At 40.3% G+C, this 22,892-nt stretch overlaps 1 protein-coding gene across 3 annotated transcripts in view; it reads right to left on the bottom strand.

The window, feature by feature from the left end:
• The window catches only part of nlgn1 (neuroligin 1), a 322,717-nt gene that overhangs the window by 172,183 nt on the left and 127,642 nt on the right, over window positions 1-22,892 (bottom strand). For 2 of the 3 annotated variants that reach the window (XM_056377598.1, XM_056377599.1), the window contains one exon: window positions 17,399-17,551. The exons of the other annotated variant lie outside the window; for it this stretch is intronic. In XM_056377598.1, the coding sequence (XP_056233573.1) occupies window positions 17,399-17,551 (153 nt within the window). The remainder of the gene's footprint in view (window positions 1-17,398; window positions 17,552-22,892) is intronic. 3 annotated transcript variants of the gene reach the window in all.

Below are 22,892 nucleotides of genomic sequence, written 5' to 3'. Positions count from 1 at the left end.
CACACACACACACACATATACACAGCAAGAGATGTGGCAGTAACCTGAAAAAAGGTGGCTAGGAATAAGTGTGTGTGCACTGTGTGGGACCGACCCCTGGCTGAGGCGCTGCCTCGCCCTAAGGCACAACAGATGTTGCTCTATTGCCCAGAACTGCGTGCGCACACACACACACACACACACACACACACACACACACACACATCTACAGACACACATTATTTATATTCGCCATCTATCTATCTACCGTATTTGTCCCCCTCATAAAGTCCTAGGCATCATCTTTACACACTGTGTCGTTTAGCTCTAAAGCAATCTATAGGCCTTTGATTTGCTTTACAACCTGACCTGGAGGCACACGACTTTCTTTGTCACACTTTGGCTTCTAGCAGAGGCCTGTGCCTCACGGGCCATGTGCAGGTAGTGGATCATATCTTTGGGATCTAACGCAGTTAGACGAGTGGTGACTCTGGGTTAGCTGTGGCTGATGGCGATGCATCACTATAGTATTAATGTTCACTGAATATTTTATCAAAGTTTTTGTCACATTTTATTTCATCAAGCCATGCAATTTTCCTCAGACTGTGTTTCATTTTTTTTTTTAAATTAACCATCAACCAGGGATGATTCTAGGCTCAGACCTTTAAGGGGGCTCAGCCTCGTATGAGAATGACATGCATACACTACCTTGCTAAAGTGTTCAAGGGCCTGTGCAGAGACTTGGGAAATGCTATCTTTACAAGTGAAGTACTTGCAACTTGATAGAGGTCAAACCGACTTGCCAATGAACAGACAACTGCATGTCGCTGTATGTCTGTATATGGGCTTGATCACCCCTAAAAAAGGTCTTAAATCGCCAATGTCATCAACATAAATTTATGAACTGCACAGTAAGTGAAAATCCATTTCAATTTCACAGTGATTATTTCGTTTTTCCTTGTCTCAGTGGAAAGGTCTCTGAAGCAGCACTTAAACCACCATATGATGCGAAAGCTCTCTGGTGAAATGTAATAATTATCATTATAGTAATTATACACATTCACACGGTAGGAGGCTCCATCTGTGACTGGCTGGCTAATGTATGTCTATAATCAAAAGAAAAGTCATGACTGTCTGTTACATATAGTTGAAATCTATTTCACGTCATTTGTAATAAGAGAGCGAGAGAGAGGATGGAGAAAGCAGTGATGATGATGATGATGAGCTGCGGTCAGTCCGCGAAGCTCGCCTATGATTACCAACAACAGAAACGTCTCGACTTGTCCTTCCATAACATCAGGACCTGAGATGTTAAGTTAGTCATAAGTTAAACTGAAGCGCAGCCACACTACAGCTCAAGCCAGTAATTGGTTTTACATAGTGTCAGCAATACAACAGCGCTTCATGCAGGAGGCTGTGGCAAGAACCTGGGTCAGACTAAGAGACAGTGTCTTTAGATTTTAAATGATTTACTGCAAAGAATGTGATCATGGTTTTAGAATAAAAACTAAACAAAATACATAGATAAATCAACTGTAGTTACACAAACCCATGTATTCTCTGCCTGGCTTCAAATGAAAGGTGACTTTGAAGCCAGGGGATCCTGTTAATGTGCTTCATCACTAAATGGACAAAAACAATAAGATAATGATGAACATTACTCAGTAGCAGGACTTTACAAGAGGATATAAATCAAGAACACGGAACTAAATGAGAATATACAATAGGAAATTATAATCAATAGAAACAACAGGGGACAAAAGAAAAAACAAAAGATTAAAGAGATTAAAAGAAAAAGTGAATTGTTAATGTTATATTCGTATTTACTCTCTTACTGGTTCGGCATCTTCTTATTCATACCTTGATGCTATGGTGCTGTTAGTACAATCTTTAACAGCACCAATGGGATGAAGTTATGAGTCACATGGAGACTGGTAATCGAACAGTTGTTGAAGCTGTTAAAGCTCACTGCTGTCCTCAGAAACCGCCGACCTGCAAATCTGCTGATTTTCATATTCATGTATTATCCGAAATATGTCAGTATTTGAAAATGTCTGACTTCCCTGAAAGATTCCATGAGCTGGCATGGTGTGGCATAAACTGGTAAAATAACTGTGACTGTGTCAACTGAAGGCAGGGGTTGGTATATGGTTATAACCTGGGTTACATGCAGGCTTACAGAGGCTAGGTTCGGGCTATAAGCTGGGTCAGCAGCGGTTAAAGTGCAAGCATCAGTAAATGTATGACGGTGCAAAGGTCTCCCTGGGGCAGTAAATGAAATGCTCCTCTGCTTTCATTTCTCCATCAGAGAAGCCACGGACACACCAACTTACTCACAAACACACACACACACACGCACACACACACACACACATATATATGCACACAAACAACTTGTCAACAGCATGGCCAGTTCACAGCTCCCATGGGGACAGTTATGAACCTGCAAGGCCAGCGTTTATAGATCTCTCCCCCGGTTCTCTCCACCAATACACAAACACTAACCTACACAAACACGCACAAGACACACAGGTGATATGACTGGCCTGAACACTAATACATACCTAATCTGTCTAGGAGGTGTTTGGTCTGATTGCTGGTTAGACCTGACTAAACCCGCGCTGCAATTGACAATATGTCTGGCGTCGAGTTAAAAAATCAGCACAACTAGATTTTGTTTGCGGTGCTCAAGCTTTGAAAAATGCAACACGTCTGTACAGGATCCAGAGCACACTGCTAACAGTTTTCACCGGGACTATCTGTGGATACCACGAGGGTGAGAATGAATTTGGATGAACGAAACCTTTATGAAACCTATGTGTTCGACTAATGCTCCAGGCCTGCAGTGTCAGTATTTTTTTCTGGTATAATAATGGAAAAAATATGAACTATTACAACATTTTGTGGAGAGGTTTCATGTGTTTTTGATACTTTTTCCTGCTTTTCTATAGGAAAAACATCCATCATTGTCTTATAGGCAAACGGAGGAATAGTAAATCTTATTTGTAGTGAATCTTATTTAAGCCAGAATGTATGCCACGCTAATTAAAATGCGCCAAACTGAAGACAGACAGAGGAGAGATGATTTGCATTCTTAAAAAGTAATCAAGACAGAAACTTCAGATTCGAATGACGGTCACATACAGTGAGTGACAGAGAGACAGAGAGAGGGAGAGGAGGGGGGGAAGAGAGAGAGTGAGAGAGAGAGGGAGAAAAGCTGATTAACAGAAGGTGTGTATATAATGAAGATAGATGGAGGTGTAAACACAAGTAGCTGAGGCCCCGCGGTGCCGTCGTGTTGGAGGGGGAAACAGAATTATTAATAATTATGCATATTAATATTGATGATTAAGTGGTTGGTATTTATGGTTACTTCTCTAATTAGCATCAGCAGGACGCAATATGCTGCTGATTAATTTTGTACATGCAAATCAAGCGGCGAGTCTGCAGTGATGACACTGCACCTCTCTCTTTCTCTCTCTCTCTCCCCCTGTCTATGATTTAACCAGCGTTACAGTGTGTTAACTTGCACAATGGGCTTTAGGGTGTGTTTGCTCAATGTCTTTTTTTCTTCTTTTTCAACTCAATAAAACAATGTATCATGTGATTTATTCTGTCTTTCAGGACGGGAATGGTGAACTTGTTAAAAATGTATCGCTAATATCCTGATTTAATTTGTGGATTTTTTTTTTTTTCTGATTATAACAAATACTTTTAAAAACACTACATCTGACTCCTGTAGATTCAGTGTCACCAGGTCAACACACTGAGGCCAGTTCAGTGTGTTGAGGCGTGTTCACACACAACAGTGACAATACATTAGATATGTTTACATATACAACAGATCACAGCTAAAATGTCCAAGTTTAAAGGAAAGACAATAGAAGAGAGAATTGGTGGATATCATGGACAGACACTGAAACAATATCATACAAGGCAATGCACTGCATCACTGGTAAATCTTCAGCCAACTACTTTTTTTTTTTTTCTTAATACTAAAAAATATATTGTGGTTTAAAGCTGCAATAATCAATATTTTTATACTATTATACTACATATAATAAATATAATCTAACAGCTCTATGGAGCATTTTAGTGTCTTTGAGCAGGTTGATTTATTTTACTACCTGCAACTTTACTATTTTGGTTCAGACTCAACTCTGTGTCCAGCGGCAATCAGCTGTTTTCAGAAAAAAAAAAAAAAAAAAAAAAAGAAATTCTGGTAAACCTGTTTTACGCTTCCTGTACCTGTCCAGCAGCAAACAGCAGACAAACAAAATTAGCAAGTCGCTGGTGGTTTAGCATCTAGCTGCTAAACATAATTTACATTAAACATTTACTTAAAGAGCTAGTTGAAGACAAAACAGAGCTAAAAGCAGAGTTAACATTTTTAAGTCCATAGTCCAATATTCCTTATTTATTTTTATGGAGAGTAAACAGGAACAACTTTCACTGTTACAGAAAGGCAAGTGATTGCACTGACTCAAAGACGCTAGCAGAGCAGCAGCTAAACAGGAAGTGATGTCAGCACTGTGGCTCTCACTCTATGAGGATGCGTGCATTGCATTTTTGTGGCTATGACTTTGCACACATACCTACTTGCTGGTTTTTAATCATTTAACAAAACTCCCTCTTTTAATTTATTGCAGATATTGACTTGTGAACAATGAAATAATCCAAGTTATGAAACCGGTCATGTCAGCACAGTGAGAATGTATGAAGTGCTGATTGTTGGCTTTTGAAAGTACTTCTTACGCCAATAAATAATTGAACTGAATTCAAATGAACTGAGACCAAAAAGAAACAGAGGGAGGGAGGACAGTAATGCTTAAGTTAGATGAAAGGAAACAACAGGATCTTCCTCCACCTCCTTGTCCTCTTTTTATCCTCCATATTGTTCTATTATTACATCAGGAAAAAAAAAAAAGTGAATACACAGGCAGTGGTGAGAGTGGAAAGCAGGGAGAAAAGAGAAGGCTGACCTTTGATAGGATTATAGGATTTGTGTTAGAACAAAGTGAGAAGGCAATATGGCAGATGTATTCTGTAAAATAGACTATTTAGCATTGAGACACTGTGATTGCAAGGAGAGCAAGCCAGTGGCTGAGAAAAAGGAGAGGATCACTGTGTGCATTCATACTGGCAGAGCATGGAGTAGTTTGTTATTTAAATGAGGAGGGAGCAGGATGATGCCATTGTACATTTATTGGTGCACTCATCGATATTATACCGGCTGTCTGTGGGGACGTTCTCTCCTGAAAGTTTTGAAACAATTGGACCAGATTCCACATCATACACACATGGATATAGTTAATTATGACTCTCATCCCGGGGTTTTAAGATAAACATTTAAAGAAGGACACACAAAATACTTCTGATAGATTTGGGTTTAAAGACTGTCAAATCAGGAGATATTTAATAATATATCTGTAGATTACTGGCATATCACTCAAATGCCTGAGAGAGCAAGTGGTAAACAACGACGCAATGGAAGTTGAGGGGTGGGGGTGGGGGGGGGCACACAGATAGAGACACAGACAGAAAATAAAGACACAAAGCAAAAGTAGCAATGCTTTCATTCTGTCAGATATTCTTCATCCTCCGCTCACCATCTGCTGGCCAAAAAAACAACAACTCATCTCTCACTCTTTCCTAACACATACACTGCATACATACACACTCCCACACGCGCTCAAAAAAAACACACACACACACACACACACACACACACACACACACATACATACACACTGCAGTTCAACTGAAATGGGATTTTGGATTGAAGTGGCTTCAGTGCATCAGCATTAACCAGTGATTTAGGACTGGTAAATACTGGGTTTTTGGCATTTTAGATGGGAACGCTGGTCTGCTTTTAAGGCTGATACTAATATAGTTTTTTTTTTTGATGTTTAATAGTGGTTGCAACAAACAAAGACCCTCAATATGGATGTTAAAGGAGTCATGATTCTGCAAAACACTGGATTACGTTCAACATTTTTTTGTTTGTTTGTTTGTTTGTGTTTTAAATTTAATGCCACCCATTTAAAAATTCTTGCCTATGGTTAATGTTGAGGAACTAACTATAGGGGTTTTGGTTCATTAAAAGGAAAACATAAATTGTGGGTCTGTGACAAGATATGAACTCCAGTCTCCTGCATTAAAGTCCGATGTGCTGCACGGCTACACGTCTAACCCTAACCCTCCACAAACTTACCTTCTTCCTCATCATATAAAAGCCCACCACTGCCTGCACTGGGACTGGCACCGAATGTAATTCCTGGCTGATCATTAACTTATGCTTTCTGCCAAATTACTGATTTTTATAACAACAAGGAAAATTAAAAGTAATGTAACCGATTCTTCACTTTGATTTCAGGGTGTGTTTAGGGAGAAGGATCCTTCATTTCAGTCAGAGAGCCTGCCTCATATTTAATGAAAGCTACATATTGACCAAACTAATATAATTTCCAACCCTCAAATGGATACACACTCCATTTATCTCTTTTTCACACACTCATGCTGTTCCCCCTCACTTCCTGACTGCCTGGTGTCGCAGCAAGACACTCCTATCTGACCTCTAAAAATATGGCGACAGCAGATTTGTGACTCGTGCTGATAACCAATCAGACGGCTCGTGTCGTGCAGGGCAGACGACCCCCGTCGAGCCTTAAATCACATTTTCTCTTCATCGTTCTCTCCCTCGGTCTCTCAGTCTTCTTTATTGCTTGTTGGCGATGGTTTTATTTGGTGCCGGCAGATAGTATGGTGAGTTCCTCAGTGGGCTATAGAGAGGCTGACAGCCTGAGAATCTGAGCAGATCAAAGACCAGGTTTATCTGGAACTACATCAGACCGGTGAATGGAATGGAATGAGACAGTTATCTGAGTGAAAAATAAAATTAAGGCCTTTCGTAATATCCTCACACAGACCGACAGTTGTTCAGAGTCAGGACTGGTCCACTCCCCTACATATGCAGTTTTCAGTGATCAGAGCCGTTACACACCACACACTTTGATCCTGCTGTGACACGTGTCCATCTGCTCTACAAGCCCCATTACACACACGCACACACACACGCACACATACCCACCCAGCACCTACACTCATGTTGAAGCATGCATTCAATCATTACCATGCAGAGGCCAAAGTTTGGATCAATAAATAACACTGTCAAAGGAGGTTCTATGCAAACACAGACACATGCAGTTTGCAGAGAGGTGCTTAGCGATAGCTCGGCCTGGATGTGATCTCTGTTTCTCGACCCATCTCTTCATCTGACCCCAGCTCCTCTGCCAAGCCAGTCAGCTTCTGCCCAACCTTTAGCCAATCAGATGGAGCCTTTGACCCCTGCCAGGCCAACAGTGGCGGTAACACAGACTAATTTAGATATAACCACGAATCTGAGGTAAAGTAGGGTTGTGATGGAAATATTGAAATTAAGACATTTTGTCTAGCTTGTGTACCTTGCAATAATGGCCAGGTTAGTAAATCTATTTCTACATTTAGGAATCTTTTTAAGTATAAAGTGATAGGGCTGACAAGCCCTCCAGGGTGTGCTTGCCTGGTAAAGGCTGGGAAAGGCCGCAGCCCCCTGCAACACCCACAGAGGACAACTGGGAATACAGAGAACAGATGGATGGATATTTCTTTTCTCAAAGATCAAAACCAGAATACCATTGATGGGTTCGAGTGGAGTTTGAGTGTCCCATACTGATTGAAAAACATTTTCTGAGCCATTTCGATCCCCGATTGTTTGATTATTCACAAGGAGACAAAAGGGAAGGAGGTGAAAAGAAAAAAGTGGGACAGGTTCAGTCTGAAAACTCATACTCACTGTAATGACTGGGTATGTCAATATCAATTCAAAATTTTGAAATACTGTATTTGCAGTGACTCAGTTTTTAATCATCTTTTAATATTTTGTAAAATAAAACTGGCTAAAAGCAAATATGAGTTTTCAGACCTTACAGAGCCAATTCCGGCTGTTAGATAATAGAAGCAGAAGGAAAACAAAGCTCAGAGTAATACTTGGAGTAGCATTCATTAAGCGCATTCTGCAGTTAAGTTAGTATATTACAGATTAGTAGAATTAGTAGTATTTTTTAGTAGAAAATGCTTCCATTAGTATATTTGGTGTTAGTATTTTTAGTATTTAGGTTAAATCATAGTTCAAGAGGACGGCAAGGAAGTGAAAAAAAAAAAGTTATTCAAGTAAAACAAGGCAGAAAAGGACGGGCAGGAAAGTAGTGTGTTAGTTTAGAAGGTATCACGGACAGAGAGCATGCACATGCAGTAATATACAGTCGCTACTGGTTTCATTTGACCACTTTGGCATCGCAGAGTCTTTTGTGTCTTGGAGAATTATAATATCCCTTTTGTACAATAATGGTAGACACAAGTGACCAGCAGCATGATCTTTTCTATTCATTATCTAACTGTGACCATGATATTTCTCCAGTCTTTACCAAGTGGCTTTAATGACGTGTATATAAAAATATATTGAAGTTATTATATTGAATCTGAAAGTCACTGTTGCAGACTGGGTTCAAGGCAGAAGTACAGTCAGTGGTCTGTTCAGAGCCTGGCAGGTTACCAACTCATATTATTCTCAATGCTCAAACAAGTTTTGGTAATTGTAACTACAGATGAGTAATTTATAAACCATTTAAGTTTATTTAAGTTTTAGTCTATGACTTTATGAATAACAAAACATCCCAAAGCAAGGGTCCATTTACAAAGTTATTCTAAAGCAATCACATGGTCTTCATCAGATTGTGGCGTTTGCTCAGCAGATTGATCCGTTGACGTGTAAACTATGTAACTGTTGTGATACTTCCCCAAGCACTTTTAGAACTTATTGTCCACATTGGCTCAATGAACTGTCATGCCTACCTTTAAACCAACATGGAGCAGTAAAGCTAATGAGTGGGCCTTGATTTGGGATTGTTTTGTCAAACTACCACTTTATACTCTCAGATGACTCTTTTCTTGGCAAATCTTTTCTCCCCAGGCTCTGCAGGCTGCTGCCTCAGGGCACTTGAACTTTTTTAAAACATTTTTTTATTTCAGTTCATGTTTTGCCATTGGCTGAATGAAACCAACAACAATTGCAATGTATGTCCATTGTTTGATTGATAGGAATCATCCTTTGAAGGATTGTACACTCAAGCTAGACTGTGGCTGTGGTAATGTGTAACATAATAAATGAAACATGCATATTACTGTGTGCATAATGGTTGGTGGCAAGTGGTGAAAAGTTGCAGACGCCTGGCACATAGCAGCGTGCCCAGATGGTCTTCTGTTGTCCTGGCCATGGCCAGATTAATCCGATCCCTGACACATCCGCAGAGCCGCTGTAAACCTCGCCACACCAACCCTGCTGTTGCCAGATCACCATAAGCATAGCATAGCTTCCATTAGCATCGCAGGCCGCTCTCTGAATAAATCATTATGCCAGCGACACTGAGCCAAATAAACCGGGAAGAAAACACACTGAACAATGGCACGGCTGAGGGAACCTCACAACAGCCAGGAGACTACTACACCATAATGTGAAGACGGTGCCAACACAAGGCAAAGAGTGGTTTCCAAACGGTGGACAGAGTCCTGGTGGTTTAACGACAAGATAACAACACTGGGTGTCTGTAATCACGCAGCTCGTAGCTGAAACCTTAGCCAAATCTTAAATGCCATTAGTCATGCTTAAATAATACTACACACCCACACGACCTGTTATCACAAGGACTCAATGTTTATCCAAAACTGCATGTATATAATTGTATTAGATAAAAATCTAACTGAGGCTGAATCAGCATTTATACCATTATAGGGCAGACATCCCCACTGAAGAACCGGCTGATGATGACATGCGGTATATATTGGAATTGAATAAAAACGCTCATTTAATCCATTCAGTTTGGAAAAATAAATCTGTAATCAAATAATAATAATGTCAAATATGAACCATTCTGATTGGAGCAGACGGCACGCTAATCAAAAGACAAATTTGGGCCAATTTCACACTAAATCTGACATGAAGTTATGGTCTCTGATCTGTTTGATTGTACTGCAATCTCTTGCAATAACAACTCAGATGTGGTAACTTTATAATGGTGAAAGGACACTCGGACTTCTTTGATCTTGGAGGCCACATTATCTCGCAATTTATCTTTCTAACTGTCTGCCGCCCTGTCCGTCCGTCTGTCCGTCTGTCTGTCCGTCCATCTGTCCGTCCGTCTGTCTGTCTGTCCGTCTGTCTGTCCGTCCGTCTGTCCGTCCGTCTGTCTGTCTGTCCGTCTGTCTGTACCTTAAAAAAAAAAACTAAAAAGCTGAAATATGTAGATACACTTTTTCTCCTCACTGATCGTGATTTTGGCACATGTCAGGAGGGGGAAGTAAGAAATATTGCAGCAAATATTACAACATATCTCAATGCTGCCTATTCACTGATCAAAGCTCCCTCTGCCCCAAAATAGCTGAGCAAATGTTTGAGCCTCACTTGGCTAATTTACAGGAGAACATCCAAGCGGCATGGCAAAGGTCTGTTGATGATACATTTGAACACACACACAGACACACAGAAGCGCACACACACACTCAAACACACTGTTTAGCCTGTCAACACTGACGTCTTGGAATCAAAAACAGAACCATATCTACAAAGCAAAACCTCCACACTAAAATCGGGTTGGTAAAAATAGTTTAATAAAGAGCCAAACAGCTACCAGAGGACTCTCAGTAAATCATTTGGAACATGTATACAGTTCATGTCATAGAAACACTTCAGTAAAATTACAATGAGCAATTGGGGGCCTCTACCATGCACCATGTTTCCTCAGCACATCTTCTGGTATCTTTACTGAAGAGAATGGAGAAAGTTTGAAGTGACTTTCACTCCTTCCTTTTTTATTCACTCGCTCAGTATCTGAACTTGTCATAAACTCTGAAAGCTTTAGCTCTATTTCTGGATCCTCCATCCATCCTCCTTTTGTATCGTGGAGAAATCCATTCCATTTCTTTCCACATCTAGCATGAAATTATCCAAAATAAAATGCAGAGTAGAGGACAAGAGAGGTTGCCAAGTGTCTCAGTAAATTCTGCATCGCTTTAAAGTCCGTGCACATAGGCGCAGCTTTGTAAAGAAAAAATAAGTGTGTAGCCTAGTTATCAGGTTAAGGGAAAGCTGATCTCAACCGTTATCCATGGAGAAAAGTGCAAATCCACAGGAGGGAGAGTAATTATTAGCCACTAATAAAGACTCAAGTAAAACATTTTGTTTAGGGTCAGACACTTCCTGTAACTTTGTGAACGAGCTGTGTCAGGGCTACGAGCGCGGCAGGATGCATAGAGAGAGAAGGAAAGGGGGGAGAGGAGAGAGATGGCACAGAAAGAATAATGAACTCAAATCATTGGGGTATTTGTTTCAGGGAGAAAGAAATTAATAAGCATGAAAATAATAGTCCTCAACACTTAGCCAGCAGGAAATAAACTAACAGGAAAGAGAAAGACCAATTACAGTGTTGGGTGGGGGTGGGGGGGGGGGACAGGAAAAGAAGATATATGTGGGAGGGTTGGGAGGGTTGGTGGTAATATTTGAGAAGGATAAACATTAGGGATAATGCCTGTGTGAGAGGAAATGCTCCTCAAGCAAACACATGCGGTCCTAATTTGGATACAATTAAAACTATGCTAGCTGGATCCCGTGTCTGCGTGTTTCTGAGTGTGTACTGCATGCTGAAAAAAATGACACGCTGTGTGTTTTCTCTGTATTTGGACCATAGTGGGAGACTGCTTCACTCCAACCAAAGTGACAATGATAAAGCTAATATGTGTTTGAGCTTGTACAATAGAACAAACTTTTTTTTAAATTTTTTCCTCCGCTTGTCTCTGTCTTTTTCAGTATTAACAGGGCTCCACAAATACATTTAGAAGAAGTCCACATAGATAGATGATCAATTAATTACTCAGTATCTATCACATCAATCCAACTGCATCAGTACAATCAATTGTTTTTGACAATCCTCCATCTGCATCCTGTTCTGCCTGTTCGCCGCTCCTTTTTCCTGCACAGCCTTTTTTTCAAGCCAAGACTTTCTAGATGTGATCGTGGTGCTGAAAGTGGGGCAGAGTTAGAGAAGCAGTGCCGTGCCGTGCAGAGAAATGGACATTTTACTGGCCAGGTATATCTTAAAACAATCAGAGGCTTGATGAATTGGCTGAATGGCTGATGTATGGCTGGAATGGAAGGGTTATTTGGAGAAGGTTTGAGTCAGGGAAATGCACCTCATCAATCAGCATGATTAAAGGTTTTGGCTGGGCCAAAACAAACTCAACAATGTGAGGGTCTGGCCTTAAAGGCGTAGTCCCTGGGGAGGTATTGGATTCATGTATTGGCATACAGTTTCAGTCAACTTTTGTAGCTTTGTTCTTGTTAGAACTGCTGCGGTGCATTTTGGAGCATCATCACCTTTTCTTATTTAGATATAACTGTTCAACAATCACTGTTATGTTATATACATTGGGGACAGAGGTGAGGATAGAGAAGTGTTGGGGCAAACAACCCTTTCCATGAGAATATATTGACATTCCTCTAGCGCCCCTCAGAATAGCACCATTCTTCACTTGTCTGAATATCTGAATACTGTATCTGGATGATGGAGAATTTAGTTCCTCACGTAGTTGATGTGTTAAGTAAAACACAACCCACCCTGCAGCAGAGTGTCCCATTATAAACCAAGGAGCAGCGAGATGACAAAGACAATAAATACTTGCCACCCTTAATAATGACACTTTGACAGCACTATACCATGTGTTCCATTAACACCCCGTCTGCACACTGGAGGAACTCCTAATTCATTAAACACACACACACACATACACACTTTCAAACATGCCCACAGACAGACACTGACAGTGGCATACTATATACGTGCCCCATGGCCAAATCCATTGTAGCCGAGGCCCTTAAACGATAAATACAGCTTTGCGTCAGCAGCTCTGCATATTTAAAGCCACTAATGGCTTCCTGCAAAGCACTCGCTCTCATAGACACACTCTAAGCCAAGGAGAAAAAATCACTGGCGTGAGGGTCGGGAGTTCTGTCAGCAGAGCAGCATCTCCAAGCGAACAGGTGCAGCAATGGCTGGCTGGGCAAGGTGGGCCACACACTTCAGCCAGTAGAGGCTAACCAGCTGGCTGGGGAACATAATTATGAGCCTGGGAGACAGCTGAAAGTTATTAATGAAGTAAGATGTTAACGGACTCCACACTGTTTTCTTGTCTCTTAATTGAGGATCTTAAAATTTCATTTTAAGCGTTTGGGTTCTTGTGACTAGAACTCACTTTAACTCTTTCATTCATTCTGTGATGCACGGTCATCTCTAGTCAGCACCTTAGGGATTTTAAGAAACCTGCCATTGACCTAAGGGGGTTTTCAAACGTGGGTTAATCCGAGGTTTTGCAGGCCTAATGTCATTCCCCAATGGAAGTCTGTGTGTCTGGTTGTTGAGCATGAAAGCAGACTCAGACTCAGGTGGGGGATGGTCCAGCAAAACCACTTCTTAGGTCCGCTACAAAATGCTGTCTGTGGTCAGGTTTGATTGAGCCCCTATGATGTCCAAAGAAATCCATTTGAAAGAGTAAAACCAACCTTTTCCAACCTTTCATCATGCACAGACACACCACTGCGCTAAACCTTCATCCAGCGAAAGACTGCATTGTTACTAAATGCATACGGACATCAAGTGAATGTAGCTACTGCTGCATTACGACACAAGCCACATGTGCAACCGTGACTAGTTAAAGGTTTAAAATTTAAAATGCAGAGAAAGAGTTTGTACGATCATTTATGTTCATAGAACTTGCACACTCACCAAGGTGACAAGAGTGACGTATGTGTGGTCATTAATATATGTCACACAATCAATTCACAGTCCGGAGGTTTCTTTCATTTGAAAACAAATCAAAGTAATGACCCCCCCCCCCCCCCCCCCCCCCCCCCAGACTCAAGCAGCTTGACCCATGGTTTAGGCAATATCTCAAAACAAGCAGTGAGACAACGTTAGGGAATAAATGAGACGCATCATTTTTACTTCACTCAAAACGAGACTAAATGGCTCGTCTAGATGGCTTGAACTCACTTATATACTTACTAAAAACTGGATGACTGACTGGAAAGCCCAGCGGGTTCACACCTACTGTAGCTGAGTACACACTCCTTCCCTGTCACTCACACACACACTAACACACACACACACACACACACACACACACACACACACAATCACATGTTTGGTGAGGTAAAGCCGTATGCTTTTGTCCATTGCCAGGGGGGTAAACAAACTCATAGAGTCTAATCTGAGAGCAAACAGCGGCGCCTCATGTTAACCAGCAGGGATACAGTTTCTCTCAACACTATGAGGCCTGAAGCAGTTAAGAACTGAAGACAGAGACAGAGGCAGAGAGAGAGAGAGAGAGAGAGAGAGAGAGAGAGAGAGAAAACTCTTACATTGAGCTGGGGGTGCTGGCGTGTCCAAAATAATTACAAGTTATGAAATGTGACTGACTGATTGTTCTTGTGCTTTGTATTGTGTATCCTCTACTTTCCTTTCCTCCTCTTTTGCATTTTGTGACATCTCTAATGTATAATTGATAGATAGAATTGGTAAACACTAAGCTCAAAATATTTCAAACTAAAAAGTATTGATACTGACATTTCAGCACTTAACAGCAGTCTGTTAAAAGAAAAGTCTGTAACTGTGAGTGTGTATATCAGTGTCTGCACGGTCTGTACCGGGTCCCCATCTCAATACAGCGCTTCTGCTCTGCACACTGGGACGACCTCCAGCCCCATCATGACCCTGAAAAAGGAATAAGTGGGTATTGAAAGGGAATGAATGATTGGTAAGTACAGATGATGGAGGGCTTTCTTTAATATCAAATTTTGTGGTTTTGGCAGGGATTGAAGGTTGCTAATGGGGGGGTGGAGGGTTGGAGGGCTTTAGTCACAGACTAACAGGCAGTTATATTTCTAAGAGACATGAACCACAATGGCTCAGCAGGCATCTGCAGCTGTAAAACGTCTACATAGTTTAAGTTTCTATTACCAGACTTCACCCTTGTGCATTCTTAAGTGCATTTTAGTAAATAAACACTCTGGACTTTAAGGACAAAAAATATCTCCAATGATGCCCTTTTTTGAAACTGCAATTTTCTATCCTGCCTTATCATTACAGCATAGAATCAAGAATTTCATTTTATGAGGCTCCAAATTTGTACTTGTTACTATTTTCCACCACATGAAGCCATATTAAGCTTATGAAGGAAATGCATGCTATTTGCGGTGTCCTCTAGGGGCATTGCTGTTCTATTACGGCGCACTGTATAGGCCATTGGAATAAATATACTATTATTATTATATGTATATCAGTGTGTGTGTGTGTGTGTGTGTGTGTAAGGTGCACCTGTTTGTATACATGCGCCATGCAAATGTATGGTACGTCCGTATGAGCTGTGGTTCTCGTGATTATTATAGTGAAAATTTCACTCAACATTTTAGTAAATGGAAAAAAAAATTCATAACTAACCAAAGTGATATTATGTTAAAAAATTTTTTTTAAAAATGTATTCAGTGAAAGTGGAAAACAATATCAATATATAACATTTTTTATGGTTATTCGACACATTTTTGTCCTCTACGGAACGCTGTGATTTTTTTTTTTCAAAAGGACGCCCAAAGCTTAATATCAAAGTCTTGCATCAGATTATATGCAAGTAAACGAACAAGGCGTTTCACGGATACTCAGTATTTGCAATGCAAACAAATAAATATAAATCACGTAAAACAGATCAGTGCCTGAATAACAGATGAGAGAATAGAGAGACAATGCAGACCACCTGCAGAGAACATTAACATCATGATTCACATTCTGTTTCCGCTATCAACATCTCATAGAATCGCGTTTAAGTCTTTTATGCTCATTCTTTATATGCACACACGGATACGCGGACGCACACACATGCCCCCAGACAAATGGTGTTTTAGTTGAGTGAAAGGCGGAAATTGCCCCATATCTTTATCCTGGTGTGGTTTAATAATAAAGGAAGAAAAACCCCAGCAACCAAAACAACATGGATATGAAATTGGTTCCTTCCATTCAAACAAATGAGAGCATAATGTCATTTAGGAATGAGGCAGCAAAGCTTTGTTTCCGTCATGTGTCACAGTATATACCTGCCCTCTAGGTAAGGCAGTGACATCCATACACAGGGGAAAAGGAATTAAGAATCAGAGTAATGAGAATAGATAAGATAGAAGGGAAAGAAAAAATAGAGACAGGAATGAAAAAAAAGAAGGGACAGAAGATTAGAGAAGACATCACCATGACAGATTAAAGGCTACTACATGTAAGAAAGCAGTGAGGAAGGGTAGATGCAAAGAAGTAGTGGTAACCAAGCCGCCTCGACCTGGCCCAGCAAATGTTTCAATGTTGACAATGGATATAAAGTCACAAATCACAACATCAGTGTAAGTACGTCATACTGTACAAATTGTGCGTGTTTGGAATTGTCCTTTACATCTGACAGATGCTTGTTGGATGATGTTTCTTTCTTTCTTTCAAGACACAAGGGCTGGTAGCATTATGCCCACAATATTTTAAACAACACCCGTTTGTATCATCCAACCTGTAATGAACAGCCATATGTGATAATCTGCCTGACAGGAAATGAAGAGTCTACTTTCCTAATATTACTCTATGAGAAAATAGGATGCGTAAAAAAAAAAAAAAAATCACAACCGAAAACCTTTAGGATTCAAATCCAGCCTTTGTCTATAAACGTCTGAATCTTGATCAACAAAGCAGCGAGAGCAGACATCGGCTGCAGATGCCAGTTTGAACCAACAAGGGCAAAGACCAATGAAACCAAGTGAGGAGCTCAGGTTCCTATTAAAGAACCAACAGACTTGTTATCTAGGACCATGCAGTCATTACAACTGGAGGATGAGCAGAGCAATAGAAAGACAGAAAGAAAGAAAGAAAGAAAGAAAGAAAGGAAATCACTAGTTTTAGCAATTATGCTAAACTAAGCTCTCTGGAATATATCCTGCATCATCTCATGGAACCAGCAAGAAAAGACACAATGAATGAAGGGAAGAAGAAAGTGAGAACAATAAGACAAAAAAAAGAAAAGAAGTTAGAAAATAATTCTAGTGTTAGCACAGACTAAGCTAAACTCTGGAATGAAACCAGCAGCAACACCTGAAGAGATTGATACAAAGCGAGAGAGAAGTTGAAAAATTCAATGCCTACTTTTCGCCTTCAGGCCCGGCTAATGGAATCCCCCAGAAAGCAATGAAGAAAGAGCAGACACCAACAGCGGAACAGTGGTTGTGTATTACATTTTACTGTAGGATCCTTACCTAGGACGCCCAGCCGGTAGTTTACAGTTATGACAATCACATTCCCATAGCTGGCCAGGATGCTGCCATCAAACATATTTCCAGTTCCTTCCATGTAGGAGCCCCCGTGGATGAAAACCATCACCGGCTTAGGGCTTCCACTCTCCCTAATGTCTGAAGGAGGGGAGAGGAAGAGGAGGAAGAGGAGGAAGAGGAGGAGGTGGAGAAGGCAGAAGGACTGATTAGGTGACAGATTGAAGGTGACAGCAAGAAATGCAATTTCAGTCCTTTAGGGGGCTTTAGCCACCTCTTTAATTTTATTTTTTTTTTCTGAGTAATCTTGGCACACTGGCTTTTTAATGTGGAGACCTTGTTAGTTTAAGGCGTCAAACCGTTCATTTTTCTACATGAAGGCCGTGACATGTTTGTGGTGATTGGAAAATGTTGTTTTCTTTATTTATTAACCCATTCTAAATTCCATATAGGTTTTAATGAAACGGGATATTTAATGTGGCGAGTTTTAATTTTCCTGCAAGCAATGGACTGTCAACATGCAAGAGTGGCAATCTAAACTGTCATACCATGTTGAGGTAAAACTTGGGCAATTAATCTGGAAGAAAATCTAATAAAAAATGGCATATTAGGCTTGACAATTTTATGAAAAAGCACCGCTTTATTGAAACTATAATTTGAATTCATGCTAACGCTCCATGGTTGTTTAGCTGTAGGGAAATGTTTGCAGAGATTTTGTGACTATAATGCATGTGAGAACATTTTTGGCCCCTGGGGGAAGTTAAACATAAGTGAAAATTGAGTGGAACACTTGTCTTTTTAAAGACTTTAATGTGCTTTGTTAATGTGAAGGATATGATGTTGATTCGGCTTTTCAATTACAGTTCAATCATTTCCATAATTACAGTGTAATAAGACACTAGCTACATAAAATATGTGGTAGATGAGTTGTCATGCTGAAATTACTTATATTACAAAACGTTTCCTTTACCAAATGAATATGTAGCTATATTTTATTATGTAGTTGCATATGTCAAGGTCAGGAAAATAGTTAGCTTGCTATTAGCAGCAGAACGAGCCGTATGAAAATGAATTACATCCGGCTGATTAGAGTGGAAAAAAAGGAGGGCTGTATTGTAAAGCTTTAGCCCTTGACGTCGTTTTAATACGAGTTGGGTGTGAGCTAAAAGGATGAGAGGACGTGGAGAGATCTAACAACATGCTGCAACCCACATTCAAAACACGGCTTCACTTTCATCTTCTGTATCCCAGAGATGAAGCTTTTCATCTTACTTCCTAACTCTCTCCATCAGTACAGGCAGCAGCACACATCGTTTATCCCACTGATGTTTTAACACTGAGGGACTAGGGTCCAGAGAGAGATCAGTAAGTCTATGGGGAATAAAAAATGAATCAAGCAAGAAAATAGAAAGCTTTACCTCTGAGATGAGAGAATAAAAAAAAGAAAAAAAAAGAAAAGATTTTCAGTTGTAACGGGAGTAAAAGTGGCAGGAAGATGGTGTTTGTGTCTGGAAGTTTCCCTGGAGTGTCTGTTCAAAATACTTCTAATCCAAGGAGGTAGACAAAATAATATAAACACTTCAGGGAAAAAACTTTTAACAAGGAACTTTAACTCACATTAACAAACGCTGCTATGAAAGTGGTTCAATAATGCTTTTAAAATGTTTAAAAGTGTCCGTCCCTAATGTGCATCAGTGTGATTTCAATGATGAAAGAAATCATTACTTCACTATATTCGATTAATAAGAAAACTACTCAGGCAAAAAAAAAAAAAATAGAACTTACCTTCCTTGCGTTTGAGTAAAAAATAAACATAATAAATTTCTGAGGAAGCAGCAGAAATAGGAAGCAGAGAGTAAATATTGGTGTGTCTGTATATTGGAGTAAGTAAGTGCCGAAATTGTTCTCTTCCCAACAACGAATGTAAAATAGACACAGCCTTAGAAAGAAAAAAAAAACTCAATTAGCAAAAGGAAATGGGATAAAAGAAAACAAAATATCTAGCAGGAAATAAAAATGAGGCACATCTAGGTGAAATGCTTTCTCCTTGTGTGTGTTTACTATGTTTGTCCCTCCCTCTGTTTCTATCACTGCAGAGCTCATTACATCACTTCTATCATTCTCTGTCCTTTGTAGTGTTTTTTTTTTTTTTTTTTTTTTTTCATAGTTGTTCTGCTCCCTCTGTCGCAGCAGTGGCCACAGTGTAGCAGCACATCATAACTCTCCTCTGGAAGGATTCCAGAAACTCCTGACAAAAAAGGTCAGGGGATTATGGCTAGAGTGTGTGTGTGTGTGTGTGTGTGTGTGTGTGTGTGTGTGTGTGTTTTTACCTTGCAGTACAGTTAGACTATGTGTGTACCGTGACAAAGGGAGGGGTGGGAAGACAAAAGGAGAAAAAGATAAAAAAAAAAAGAAAGAAAAGATACTAGTAATACCAGTAATGGTGATGGTTATTATGATTCTGATAAGGACGGTGGTAATGTTGATGTGATGGTGATGATGGCAGCCATGACATGACAGTGGCAGTGGTGGTGGTGATGATAACTGACAGCCTCGATGATGGTGTTGAAAAGGATGACAATAACGGTGATGCTATCCACCACAACGATGATGATATTTATGATAGCGATGTTAGTAATAAATTCACATATTACTATGTAATAATAATAATCAACGATGGCAATGCTGACAATGATGGCGGCAACCATGGTTTTGATGGCAATGGCAAAAGTCATAATGATTGTGATGATGGTGAATACTATGACAAAGAAGATACTGCTGATGTTAATTATGGTGTCAGCCACGATGATGATGATGATGATGATGATAGTGGTGTATAATATAATACCGCTGGCAACCATGATGGTATTGATGATGTCTGTGATAATATTGGTGACGGCCATGATGGTGATGATGTCGATAATGATGATAATGAAAATTATCCCACTATTGTGATGACAATATGGAAAATGATGAAAGCAGACAACCATGATGACGATCATTATGATGGTGGTAGCTATTATGACGATGGCAACTATGGCATTAGTGAAGATCATATCGATTATGTTGCCCAGGGCATTATGGTGGTGAAGATACTGTTGTCAATGACAATAACCATGACAGTAATAATGATGCTGATGATGGTGCTATTGATTATGATGATGATGGTGATGACAACCCATGACTTTGATAATGATGTCGCAGACAACAACGACAGCCCATGACACGTTGATGATGACGATATGATGGTAGTGATGACGGTGCAGGTGCCACGATGGTGGTGGGCATGATGTTGATATTGTCTACAATCACGACAGTAATAATGATGCTGATGATGGTGATGGTATCACCGCGACTTTGATATCGATGTTGATAATGTTGATGGAACATGCTCATGGCAATCACAATGGTAATGATGATGTCAGCCTTAAAGATGGCCAACGGTGGTGATGAACTTGATGCTAATGATAGTAACAGCTACAAGAGTAAAGATGGTTTTGGTGATTATGATGACATCCAGTGAGTTAAATACGATTAAAAAAAAAAGAAGCATGGTAATGATGATGAAGATAAAGGATGATGATGAGGGTGAGGAGGACTTGTATGATTGAGAATATGACTTGCTGATTATGCAAATGCACCTAGGATCTAACCAGGTCTTCATATAGAAATGTTCCTTTTTTTCTTTAGAGCGAACAGAATATGGACGATTTTTTTCATATCGTTATACTCTGTGTAGGAGCTGTGTGATGCAACACCGTTTCCTGTGCGTGCGTGCATATGTGTGCTCAACTAGTATGACATGAACATATTAATTAGTTCGCATGGAGATACATCAGCACGGCGATTATAGCTGTCTCTGACGGTCAGTGGTAATGAGGTAAGATTAGGATAAAATTGTCTTGGCATTGGTTGAGCATTTGATGGATTTACCTGAATTTACCTGGATTTACTGGCAGAAAGAAGTCCCAGTGTATACACACACACACCGTTGAGGTTTTAAGTTTATGCAATCCAGCTTGCTCTCAGTATGGTTTCCTGGCATCCTTCATTGGCTGCCACTGCACGACTCAGAGCCAAAAAAACCCTCTAAACCCCAGCCTCTCCCTTCATTCCCCTAACTTATCAATTAATCCTCATTCGGCTGATTGCAGATTTCATCTCTTCCCATCATGTGCGGTGAGGTAATGCTGTATTCAAGGTGATTTCTGGAACATCGAACATTTACATGATTATTTGTAATGTCAATATGCCCTTTTGCTCCTCTGTTTTAAGTGATTTTAAATGAATACATTTTAAATAAAGGTTTTTGGAGCCAGATGGAAGCTTGCTTTGAGACAAGCTAAAATGAGATAGTCTTGTAGTGTGATTCGACCATTCAATCTTCCTAGGTTTAAGTGCAGGTGAGGGAGAGTTTGTCAGAGGATAGGTACCTTGCCAACATGGAGTAGATCATTGCTTCGCTGAGGATGAGGTTATGATCAAAGAGATTCAGGTGCTTTAGATTTCTGTGAGCAAACCCTGAGAGATGGCCCTGGGCTGTTTCGACAACTTTGGTATCCTCTCCCTCTGCCGGTGTAGAGGACTTATCAAACCAACAGCAGCCACGGGGAGCAGAGGTGGTTTTTTTTTTTTTTTTCATCCTGGCTTCAGCCCTTTGCTGTAGGGAGCAAAGCCGTGGGGACTCTCGGCAAAAGCAACAGGAAGCAAAATGTAGCCCAGTGGTGAACACCGACTCAAACACTTACAGACAAACGACTCCTGTATAATCAACACACCTGTGCTGATCTAACTCATTCATGTGCATTGCCACTGGCTTGTGTAAGATTATGTTTAAGCAGATGCGTAATAACATTAACTTCTGCCTTAAACACATTTTGCTTGCATTTGCAAATAAGGAGCTGATATTTTCAGGACCTGACATTTTGGCTGAACTAACACACACATGAAGGTTATAATGTTCATGTTTAGGTTGAAGCAGTTTCAAAGAGGTGTTGATTCGACTGTATCGTCACTTTGGAGGCAGTTTGCAGTTTCTGGTGCTGTTGAATTGTACAGCATTCTATGGGCAGGCGTTTCTATTACTTTGTCCACCCCATTTATAGTAATGAGTGTAGACTAAATAACAAAAATACCTCTGTATAATGCAATACAGCTCAGCGGCACCACAAAGTACATTCTCCAATGCTATCATACACTTGACTCAACACCTCTTTTCACAAAAAAACTGAAGATGATAACCTTCATGAAAGAGGATGTCTTGCAGGACTGTTGCATTAGACAGCATTAGTTTTAACTAGGTCTACCTAAAAATACACTGCCAACTGACTGCATATGTGTATTTGAAAAGGTTGGTCTGCACTTCTGGAGCTGAGTGCACGAGCTGGGCGTGTGCCTGGGTGTAACGTTACGTCCGACTTAGAACTGTAAGCTACGACCAACTCAAAGTTATGACTAGTGCACCATTTAGACTTAAGTATGG

This window comes from Seriola aureovittata, chromosome 6 (assembly GCF_021018895.1).
Source record: "Seriola aureovittata isolate HTS-2021-v1 ecotype China chromosome 6, ASM2101889v1, whole genome shotgun sequence".
In the NCBI taxonomy this organism is placed as follows: domain Eukaryota; kingdom Metazoa; phylum Chordata; class Actinopteri; order Carangiformes; family Carangidae; genus Seriola; species Seriola aureovittata.
The sequence above is the reverse complement of the archived record's forward strand: the minus strand, read 5'-3'. Positions and strand labels throughout refer to the sequence as shown.